This window comes from Cetorhinus maximus, chromosome 13 (genome assembly GCF_964194155.1).
Source record: "Cetorhinus maximus chromosome 13, sCetMax3.hap1.1, whole genome shotgun sequence".
In the NCBI taxonomy this organism is placed as follows: Eukaryota; Metazoa; Chordata; class Chondrichthyes; order Lamniformes; family Cetorhinidae; genus Cetorhinus; species Cetorhinus maximus.
In genome coordinates, this window is record NC_135891.1 from 12,634,004 (window position 1) to 12,646,061 (window position 12,058).

A 12,058-nucleotide genomic window follows, 5' to 3' on the forward strand; every position below is an offset into this window, starting at 1 on the left:
GAGAAAGTTGTGCAGAATTTATATGGCGTTGGAGGAAAGGGTAAGGGAGCATACCAAAGAGTAGAGAGATGGGGAGTTGAGATGGACTGCAAAACTATATATTGGCTGGTGATGCTCAACAGAGAAAGATTATTGCCTGAAGACATACGCTTGAAAGGGAAGAAATGATTAATATGTGCACGTTTTCAATCCCTGAGGCTTTTTCTTTTTATTTGAGTACTTCGTGTTTGCCTGTTGGCAGCTCTTCCTTTGTGCAAGTCTTGTGTTTCTGGATTCTCTAAGGCTGTGTTAATGAATAGGCGGTGCAGTGGTTTAATAGGTCTCTGCACCAATGTGCTGCAATGCACAGTTTGCACCTGTCACTATGCACAAGTTCCTATTCTCCACCATGCTGCATTGAAAGGTCATGGAGGCCACATCCTTTTGTGAAGGGCATCAAAGAGAATGTAGGGCCCATTTGCCACATGGTAGCCAACGACAGAACCCAATTTGTAGGAGGCTGGCAGTAGGTGAGTTGCCATTCATCTCAAGGGGGCAATCACATGTGCCAGGAGGCTAAAGAGAAGGAAGGGAGAAAATAGTTGTAATAAAATATCTCCAGGAAAGACCCTGCTCTCTCAACCTTCAATATGTAGAGCTGCTGAAAAAGTACAGAACAAAGACCTTGCTGTATATATCCTTCAATACCATGCGATATAGCCAGTAATGCAGTCCAAAGAAAGGGAATTCCTGCAGTTAGTGCATGCACTGGTCAGTGTTATATTAGGCAGCAAATCACATGGAGCCTATAGCAATATATTGCTAATCCATTCAGTTAGACAATGCTGCAAATTCCAAAAGCCCCAGAATGTGTTTGTTTATATATGAATTGTGTTTAATTATTGGCTGATTAATGTCAGAGGTGATATATTCCCAGATGCTGTCCGGTTTAAGTTTCTGGGTGTGTGTTACTGAGTGGTGATGGAGTGGTTATGTCCCTGGATTAGTGACCAGAGATTGTGGGTTTAAATCCTACCATGGCAAATAGTGAAACTAATTCATAAAAGCTGGTAATTAGTGTGCTAGCACCAGAAAAATGATCCTCTTGGATTACCGTAAAAACTCAGCTGGTTCACTGATGTCCTTTGTCAAAGGGAAACAGTCACCCCTAACTGATCAGGTCTACATGTGACTCCAGTCGCACACTATGGGGTTGATTCTCAAGGCCCTCTGAGATGAATAGCAAGTTGTTTCAAAAAGAAAGCATAAGAAGGTCTGCCAATGCTAGACATGGGTAATAAATGCGGCTTTGTCAACATTGCCCACACCCCTGAGGAAATACCTGTTGCAGGGCAGTAACGCTGGGTGTGTTTCCCGGGAAACATTTTCATTCTTGTGCCGGTCTCAAAGGTCCCTTTAACGCCTTGTGTTTCCCTTCTAGTCCTGTATCGATAACTTTGAAGAGATGGTGAGGCTACTCTTGGACCACGGGACCAATGTGGATGCGAAGGATAATGAGCTGTGGACCCCATTACATGCGGCTGCCACATGTCGACACACCAATCTCGTGAAAATCCTCGTTGAGCGGTCAGTCCCTTTTACCTCGACTCTGGAAGGGGGGGAAAATGCAAACCTCAAAATCTCGCTTAAACCGATTATTTTTCGTCTGGCGCTGCAATCTGATTAATTTTTTCTGAGCCAAAAGCTATAGAGTGAACTGGAAGATATTCCATGTAAAGCTATCAGGTATCATCTCATCATTAGCATATTCAGAAACTCCCTGAAGGAGGATATATTTTTCTGTGATTAATAGTGTACCCTGGCTACAATACTAACTGCTAACCCACCTTAACTTGAGTAGAACACCCACTTTCCTTCTTTGCTTTATTACGGATTTGAATACTTGCTCCAAAACTTTGGACATTGCTCTGGATCTACATAAATAAATTATACTTCCTTATAACTTGAATTATCTTTATAACCACTGATTTGGTTAACAGAATAAAGATAACCATTGTATTAAGTGCTCCCCTATGTTCAAGGTACTTATAAACAGCTGTGAAAGTATGACTTATATTTTAAGTTTGATGAGACTGCAGATGTTGAAAATGAAACCAGATGACAGCAGCTTTGTTAGTGTCTGAAAGGGAAAACAGATTCATGTTGTTGGGTGGGATCCTCAGCCCAAAGGGATAGGTGTTTTTTTAAATCAAGTTTAATGGAAAGTAAGGCAGCTCTGCCGGTAGGAGAGTAACTTGATCCCACAGTCCAATTCGCTCACTCTCACTCCTCTCACTGCAGGGGTGCAGACCTGTTGGCAGTCAATGCAGATGGGAACATGCCCTATGATCTGTGTGATGATGATCGGACTTTGGAGCTCATCGAGACAGCAATGGTTAATCAGGGTAAGTCTCACAAGGCTAATTTAAATTCAATTAACAGGGTGGCTATGTTTGCTATGATTACACAGAATTTACAGCACAGAGATAGGCAACTCAACCCAATTGGTCTATGCTAGTGTTTATATTCCACACCAGCCTCTTCTCATTCATCCTTATCTAACTCTATCAGCACATCTTTCTATTCCTTTCTCTCTCATGTGATTTATCGAGCTTCCCCTAAAATATATCCTATTCTCTTTGTCTCAACTATTCCTTGTGGTGACGAGTTCCACGTTCTAACCATTTTCTGGTTACAGAGGTTTTGTCCTGAAAATCCTATTGGATTTATTGGTAACTATCTTATAATTGTGGCTAAAAACAAAAAGCTAAAAGCTACTGCGGATGCTGGAAATCCAAAACAAAAACAGAATTACCTGGAAAAACTCAGCAGGTCTGGCAGCATCGGTGGAGAAGAAAACAGTTGACGTTTCGAGTCCTCACGACCCTTCGGCAGAACTGAAGTATAGTTAGGAGAGAGGTGAAATATAAGCTGGTCTAAGGTGGGGGGCGGGGGGAGAGAGAAGTTGAGGTTGGGGGTGGTTGTAGGGATAAGCAAGCAGTGATAGGAGCAGATAATCAAAAGATTTCACAGACAAAAGGATCAAAGAGGTGTTGAAGGTGGTGATATTATCTAAGAAAAGTGCTAATTAAGAATGGATGGCAGGACACTCAAGGTACAGCTCTAGTGGGGGTGGGGTGGACAGGCTAACAAAGTATTAGTTGTAGATTTAAAAATAATGGAAAAAGGTGGGAAAAGAAGAATCTATATAAATTATTGAAAAAAAAGGGGGAGGGGGAAGAAACGGGGTGGGGATGGGGGGAGGGGGAGTTTAAGATCTAAAGTTGTTGAATTCAATATTCAGCCCGGAAGGCTGTAAAGTGCCTAGTCAGAAGATGAGGTGCTGTTCCTCCAGTTTGCGTTGGGCTTCACTGGAACAATGCAGCAAGCCAAGGACAGACATGTGGGCAAGAGAACAGGGTGGAGTGTTAAAATGGCAAGTGACAGGGAGGTTTGGGTCTTTCTTGCGGACAGACCGCAGGTGTTCTGCAAAACGGTCGCCCAGTTTGCGTTTGGTCTCTCCAATGTAGAGGAGACCGCATTGGGAGCAACGAATGCAGTAGACTAAGTTAGGGGAAATGCAAGTGAAATGCTGCTTCACTTGAAAGGAGTGTTTGGGCCCTTGGACGGTGAGGAGAGAGGAAGTGAAGGGGCAGGTGTTGCATCTTCTGCGTGGGCATGGGGAGGTGCCATAGGTGGGAGTTGAGGAGTAGGGGGTGATGGAGGAGTGGACCAGGGTGTCCCGGAGGGAATGATCCCTACGGAATGCCGTCAGGGGGGGTGAAGGGAACATGTGTTTGGTGGTGGCATCATGCTGGAGTTGGCGGAAATGGCGGAGGATGATCCTTTGAATGTGGAGGCTGGTGGGGTGATAAGTGAGGACATGGGGGACCCTATCATGTTTCTGGGAAGGAGGAGAAGGCGTGAGGGTGGATGCGCGGGATATGGGCCGGACACGGTTGAGGGCCCTGTCCACGACCGTGGGTGGAAAACCTCGGTTAAGGAAGAAGGAGGACATGTCAGAGGAGCTGTTTTTGAAGGTAGCGTCATCAGAACAGATGCGACGGAGGCGAAGGAACTGAGAGAATGGGATGGAGTCCTTACAGGAAGCGGGGTGTGAGGAGCTGTAGTCGAGGTAGCTGTGGGAGTCGGTAGGCTTGTAATGGATATTGGTGGACAGTCTATCATCAGAAATTGAGACAGAGAGGTCAAGGAAGGGAAGAGAAGTGTCAGAGATGGACCATGTGAAAATGATGGAGGGGTGGAGATTGGAAGCAAAATTAATAAATTTTTCCAGGTCCCGACGAGAGCATGAAGCAGCACCGAAGTAATCATCGATGTACCGGAGAAAGAGTTGTGGGAGGGGGCCGGAGTAGGACTGGAACAAGGAATGTTCCACATACCCCATAAAGAGACAGGCATAGCTGGGGCCCATGCGGGTACCCATAGCCACACCTTTTATTTGGAGGAAGTGAGAGGAGTTAAAGAAGAAATTGTTCAGTGTGAGAACAAGTTCAGCCAGACAGAGGAGAGTAGTGGTGGATGGGGATTGTTGGGGCCTCTGTTCAAGGAAGAAGCTAAGGGCCCTCAGACCATCCTGGTGGGGGATGGAGGTGTAGAGGGATTGGACATCCATGGTGAAGAGGAAGCGGTTGGGGCCAGGGAACTGGAAATTGTTGATGTGACGTAAGGTGTCAAAGGAATCACGGATGCAGGTGGGAAGGGACTGGACAAGGGGAGAGAGAAGGGAGTCAAGATAACGAGAAATGAGTTCCGTGGGGCAGGAACAGGCTGACACGATCGGTCTGCCAGGACAGTTCTGTTTGTGGATTCCATTCTTAATTAGCACTTTTCTTAGATAATATCACCACCTTCAACACCTCTTTGATCCTTTTGTCTGTGACATCTTTTGATTATCTGCTCCTATCACTGCTTGCTTATCCCTACAACCACCCCACCCTCAACTTCTCTCTCCCCCCGCCCCCCACCTTAGACCAGCTTATATTTCACCTCTCTCCTAACTATACTTCAGTTCTGCCGAAGGGTCGTGAGGACTCGAAACGTCAACTGTTTTCTTCTCCACCGATGCTGCCAGACCTGCTGAGTTTTTCCAGATAATTCTGTTTTTGTTTTATATTTGTGGATCCTGGTTTTGCACTCCCCACAGGTGGGAACATCTTTTCTACGTTTACCCTATCAAGCCATTTCATAATCTTAAAGACCTTTATCTGTTCATTCACATCCTCTTTTCTAGAGAAAAGAGCTACAGCCTGTTCAGTCTTTCCTGAAAGTCATAACTTTTCAGTTTTTGTATTAAGCTTGTAAATCTTTTCTCCCTCTATATATCTTTTTTTTTTACAGTATGGGGCCCAGAACTGTGCACACTATTCAAGTATATTCTAAGCAAAGACTCTCCCTTCTTGGCAAAACTATAAGAGTCACATCTCTGTTTCACTTTGCCGTTCAGCTTATGTAAAACAGATTGGAAAAATAATCCATTAGTGAATTCAATGTGTGAGGGGGAGTGAACACTGGAGTTTTGGGTCTTAGACGCTGTCCAGATATTCTGGATGTGGGGGAAGGGGGAGAGGTTGTGCCTGGAATGATTAAATTAATAAAGTTGCGCACTTCACGAACTGATTTTCCCCCTCCTCCACCCTCATTCCAACCTTTCACTCTTAAGATAGATCCTTAAAAACAACGGTACTCTGCCCTGTTTGTGAAATCTTGTGCTCTAACTTTGTATTTTCTAAGGCAAACAAGGCTAGTAGGTTCAGCAGGAACCCCCGCCACCTCCAAGCTCCCTGCCAAGTCACACACCATCTTGACTTGGGAATATATCGCCATTCCATCATCGTCACTAGGTAAAATCTTGGACTTCCCTTGTGAAAGTACCCTTCACCATGCGGATTGCAGCAGTTCAAGAAGGAGGTTCACTACCACCTTCTCAAAGGCAACTAAGGGTAGGCAATAAAATGCTAGCACATCCTGTGATTTTTTTTTTTATACTCTTTCATGGGATGTGGGTGTCACTGACCAGGCCAACATTTGTTGCCCATCCCTAAATGCCCTTTAACTGAGTGGCTTGCTAGGCTATTTCAGAGGGCAGTTACGAATCAAACACATTACTGTGGATCTGGAGTCACGTGTAGGCCAGACCAGGTACGGATGGCAGGTTTCCTTCTGCCAAGAAGGTAGGATTTCCTTCCTTAAAGGACATTAGTGAACCAGATGGGTTTTTACAACAATTTAATGTTAGTTGTCACAATCACCAGTGCTGAGACCAGCTTCATATTCCAGATTTGTTAATTGAATTTAAATTCCACCAGCAGCCATGGTGGGATTTGAACCACATTTGCCCAGAGTATTAGCCTAGGCCTCTGGATTCCTAGCCCTACCACTACGCCACCATCTCCCCCTATGAATGAGTGAACCAAAAAGACAGGGAGTCTGAGGAAGGCAAAGGAAACGGAAGAGACGAGGGGGAATAGAGAGGAGTCGGCCAGCGAAATCAAAGAGAGAGGCAGGGTTAGTTGGGAATATGGATGGAAAGAAATTGCGCCTTTTGTTCTAAGAGTTAACCCTATAGTCATTGGGGCTTTTGCCATACAAACCCACCTGCACCCCCAGCCCCCCACCTCGCAACAAGATACTTTAATATATTTTTAGAAGAGGATTGCGCAGTTTGAGGAATGTAATGGTAAACATTCCAGTAATTCCTCCTGTCAGGAAAGGTTGGGCATACCAGATTTATAATTTATAGCTTCTCAAGTACCTCCCATTTCTTTACTAACAGCAGTTTTGACCTCTTGCTGCAAAACTGCGAATCTCGTTTATTGAAAGTTAACATCAGAGAGTTTGGCCCCTTCTGCCAATTCTTTTAGTAACTTGGTGTTGAGATACTGTATACTTTTTACCCTCCCAGACATTTTAACATTGATATTCTTTAGGATTTTGTCAGAGTTTGCCTGCAAGAGGCCCCGCTGCAAACTGTCAGTAACAGGAATTAAGTTAAATTATCAGACCCCAGCCATCGGTTCCATCCCAACTTGAGTGTTTGACACTAACAGTGCTGATGTTTCACAGGAGGAGAGAAACAGGGGGCAGAATCTTGTCGAGGCGTCAGGGGTCTCCCCTGCCAGCTGGAGAGCCGGCGAGAGGCCCAAGCTGTCTTTTTTTTTTTCGGGAAGGTCCGTCGAACCAAATTAGCAGTTAGCAGTGGCGCGGCCAGTGGCGGGAGTTCCTAAGGAATCAAGACCCCCCCACCCCCCCCACCCAACCAGGGCTAGAAAAGTCTTGCCTAGCAAGAGCTGCCGGCCAGTCAGAGGCTGGAAGCTCCCGTGCTAGGCTACGCTGCGGATGAGGCTGTGCCTGCCATCGGGAAAATGTCCACCCCACCCCTCCAGCAGCTCCCCCGCCCCCCAACTCCACAAGAGTACCAGGATTGCTGAGTGACCCAGGACAAAGTTAAGTGATATTGGGGGAGAGGGAGGAAGGGGGAGTTGACAGCAAGGGCGCAAGGGTGGCTATCAGCCACCACCCCCCACCCAGCCCCACTGCCAGCCCCACTTCCCGATGTCCAGCTCCCACCAGAGGTGACAAGCTACCCGCAGGGATGACAACTGCCATACACGCCGCATGGTGACAGGCTCGCCTGCACCTAGGTTAATCCCGGCGGAGGTCGGATGAGGCCTTTAAGTGGTCCTAATTGGCCACATAAGGGCCTCAATTGGCGGTGGGTCAGGAACGTCGACCATATGCTTTCCCCCGCAGAACTTAATTCCGACGGAGGGCAGGAAGGTGGTGGGGTTCGGGTACATGTACCTAACTACATGTCCTTCCCGCCTCCAAGCTCACCACCTGTGAAAGCACAAGATTCTGCCCAAAGGCTAACACTGGGAAGGCTGTAAAGTCGATATTAGGCTTGTAGCATTAATTGGGATAGCTAGCTCCAGTCACGAAAAGAGGAAGTGCTGGAAATAGTCTTGAAGTTGAGGCAGAACCGATTCGAAACGTTCACTCTGCTTCTCCCTCCACAGATGCTGCTGACCTGCTGAGATTTTCCAGCATTTTTAATTCAGATTTCCAGCATCTGCAGCATTTTGCTTTTACAGCTAGCTATAGCTTGGTGCAAATGAATAGCAATTGGATGTTTTGTACACCTGCACGTGACATATGTTTGTGTATATAAACAAAGAAAGAACTTGCATTTATATAGTGCCTTTCATGACCTCAGGATATCCCAACAATTTTACGCCCTGTGTTGTACATTTGAAATATAGTCACTGTTGTAGGAGGTACATAAATGCACCAAATTGACCCCTGTGCATTAAGATTTCTTAATGTTTCTTCATGTTTAAATGAATGTTTGTTTCGAGGTGAAGTGTCGCCTTTGTAATGGCCGTGTCTTTTCTTCCAGAGTGCAGGAGATTGTGACATGTTAACATAAATGCTGTTGTGGTGTATTCAGCTGCATCAGGTGTCAGGCATGGTTCAGTAGATGGCACTCTTGCCTCAGAGTCAAAAGATTGTGGGGGTTCAAGGCCCGCTCCAGAAACTTGAGCACAAAAAAATCTAGGCTGACACTGTAGTGCAATTCTGAGGGAGTGCTGCACTGTTGAAGGTGTAGCCTGTTGGGTGAGATATTAAACCAAGGTTCCACCTTCCCTCTCAGGTGGCTGTAAAAGATCCTGCGCCACAATTGTGAAGATGATCAGGGCAGTTCCCCCTAGTATCCTGGTGAAATATTTATCCTTCAATCAACACCACAAAAAGAAATTATACAGTCAGTATCACTCTCCTGTTTGTGGGACCCTGCTGTGTGCAAATTGGCTGCTGCATTTCCTTCATTACAAGTGAATGATGCGGCTGAACTTAATTAGTATTTCTTTGGCTGTAAAGCGCTTTGGGATGTCCTGTGGTCATGAGGGACGGAAATTGAATCTCAGGTCGGGCTGATGCTACAGAATGAAGCGGTTTGTGTCTCTGCTGACTGTAAGGATAGGAGGCGAAATGACTTTGAGCAGTATTAACCTAGGTCTATCGTGAGCTCAAGGGCACAGCGCAAACCATGCTTAATTTAGCACTAATTATCATTTAGTTTCTAACCTTGGACAGAGAGACCACAAGGACTTCTGGTGCAAGAAATGCTTAGTTGAATTAGAGTGAACTTTACAGTGCAGCTGCCTGTGCTAAGATAGTAAAAACACAGCATAAGTAGTAGGAGGAGGAGGAGGAGGGTAGACTCTGTGGCCCCTTGAGGCTAATCCTCCATTCAACACAATCATGGCTGATCTTCTGCCTCAACTCCAACTTCCCACACAATCCCCAAATCCCTTGATTCCCTGACAGATCAGAATTTTTTTTTCTTTATTCTTTCATGGGATGTGGGCATCGCTTGCAAGGCCAGCATTTATTGCCCACCCTTGATTGCAAGTGGTTTGCCAGGCCATTGCAGAGGACAATTAAAGGTCAATCACATTGCTGTGGGTCTGGAGTCACATGTAGGCTGGACCAGGTAAAGAAAGCAGACTTCCTTTTGTAAAGGACACAGATGAGTTTTTACAACAATTGATGATAGTTTCATGGTCATTATTAATTGAATTTAAATTCCACCAGCTGTTGTGGTGGTATATGAACCCATGTCCCCGGAGCATTAGGCCAGGCCTCTGGATTATTAGTCCAGTGATATTACCACTATGCCACCATCTCCCTCTTGAATCACTCCCATCCTTGAATATGCTCTACGATGGAGCATTCACAACTTTCTGGGGTAGAGAATTCCAAAGATTCATAACCCTCTAAGTGAAGAAATTTCACCTCGTGTTAGTCCTAAATGATCTTTTCTCCTATCTCAGTCCTAAATGATCACTGTAACCTGGAAGCTTGTGATGCTGACACTAGCAAATTATTCCAGTGTCAAATGCTAACATATTGAGCATAGAACTTAAATTTCAATCAAATTTGACAGCTCATTAGGTTTTTATTTTCATTTTTCAGAGTTCAACACTTGTCTTTGTCTATTATTAAAAATCACATGCAGTTCCTGTCTGACTTTCAGTTTTCATCATTTTTGGCCACAGGTTTTACATCAACTTCCTATGTAAACATTTAGAGAATGAATATTCATGGGCAGTGGAGGGGAAAGGGGAGAAATTCACAATTTTAATAGAAGAGCTCATAACCCTTGGATAAAACATCATTCCTCATAGTTTCCTTGGCTCTTCCAGCAGTTGTTGATAACATGGGCTGAGAGTTCATAAATAAATAACTGAAATCTATGCTTTTGGCTTAAGATCATTTGCTGCATGGGTGACTGATTTGGGTTCTCACCAGGATGGAAGGAAGCTTAAGGAGATCTTTCAGTGCAAGTTTTCCACCAGTGTTATGCTCGATAAGCAGCACTACTTCACCACTCCATCGCCCAAACCCCTTTTAGAATGGAAATTCTGTATGTAAACAATTCTCTGTAACGGTCTCCAACTGTCACCACTAGGTGGCATTGTCTAGTGGAGCAAGTTCCTGAATTTCACTCCTAGCTACATCCTCATTCTGTTTAAGTACAATGTGGGTATTGACACCATTGTGTCAGCCAGTGAGTTGCAGGTGGAGTGGGCCTTACAGCAGTTATAGCAAATGGAGTCTCTACCCGATACAACAAACAGAACTTATGACCGAAACTACATCAGAATTTCCCGATTAAAAGCAGAATTATTTCTCCAGAAAAATGCAGTGCGTGGAGGGTAGATGCATAATACAAATTATGTGCATAAAATTAATCCCAGCCATTTACAGTAGTGCAGGATCCAGGTGTGATTGATGCGGGAATTATCCAATCATCTCATTTCTGCCTGGGACTCGTACTGTCACTATATACAGCCGTGTGAAATAGCTTATATTCGTCCACAACTGTGACCAATGCTATGGGAAATCTCCAAGTCACAACATTTTTAAACAACAGATTAATATACATGGGCTCTTTCTCGTAAGGGAGAATTTTCTCCCTGTCGGGAGGGGCTGGGCGGGAGTGGGAGCGGGCAGGCGGGCGCACTGCCGATCGCCACCCGCGATTGGCTGCGCGCCGCCATTTTATGTGGGTGGACCAATTAAGGCCCGCCCAGCGTGACGCGCACCCGGAAGTGCTGAGTGCACCCTGTGCGGGCGGCGGGGGGAGTAGGCTGAGTCAGGGCCTGTGCTCTTTCGGGCATGTGCACAAAAGAGCGCAGAAATCTTGCCTCAGGGAGATTAGTTTGATTTTTAAAAATTTAAATAAAGAAAAAAAAAATTTTTAAGACATGTCCCCTCATGTGACAGTGTCACATGAGCTGGGACATGTCTATGAATTTTATCAATTTTTTATTAAAGCTTAAAAGCCTTCATGAACCCTCATCCCGCCCGTGGATGAGGTTTCATGATAAATGCGAAGGCCACTTGGACTCTTCGCCTGCCCCCCCGCCAACCTTAAGGTTGGACGGGCAGCTTCATTAAGTATTTCAATTACTATTTAAATTGCCTTAATAGGCCTTTGACAGTTCGGCAGGTGCGCAGCCAACTCTGCTGCCGACCTGCCGAACTGAAGATCTGAATGACGTGCGGTGACGTTGGGGACACACGCCCGACGTCACCGCGCGTAATTTTATGCGTCAGCGAGCGGAGCCCGCCCCTACATGCCGACCCGGAGATTCTGGCCATGGTCTCTTTTCCTAGCAGCTGTTTCCATATTCCAAAAAGTAAACTGCGTTGTAGATACAAACCACTGCTATTCTGAATGGAACATTAGTTCTGTCACTGAATATAATCCTTGCCTACATGTGTCTATGATTGCAGAGGAGAAACCAACTTGACCCTTTTATAAATTTATTTTAATTACTGGTGCTGTAATTTCCCACAGAAGTTTGTTTGACCTGCCCCAAGATAATAAATATTGACCTGGTTTCCGAGCCTGAACGTTGTAGAAAATTCGACCCTACAGGCCCTGGATTAAAAACAGTTTCCTCAGTGATGCCACGTTATCCAGAATCCTCCGTGGCAAAGAAGAAACCATTGCGTGAATTTAAAAAAAAAAAATGTTTTGAGCTAG

At 45.3% G+C, this 12,058-nt stretch overlaps 1 protein-coding gene across 4 annotated transcripts in view; it reads left to right on the plus strand.

Moving 5' to 3' along the window:
• The window catches only part of ppp1r16b (protein phosphatase 1, regulatory subunit 16B), a 163,498-nt gene that overhangs the window by 126,771 nt on the left and 24,669 nt on the right, over window positions 1-12,058 (plus strand). For all 4 annotated transcript variants that reach the window (XM_078554960.1, XM_078554959.1, XM_078554961.1 and 1 more), the window contains 2 exons: window positions 1,421-1,566; window positions 2,281-2,384. In XM_078554960.1, coding sequence (XP_078411086.1) covers window positions 1,421-1,566; window positions 2,281-2,384 — 250 coding nt within the window. The remainder of the gene's footprint in view (window positions 1-1,420; window positions 1,567-2,280; window positions 2,385-12,058) is intronic.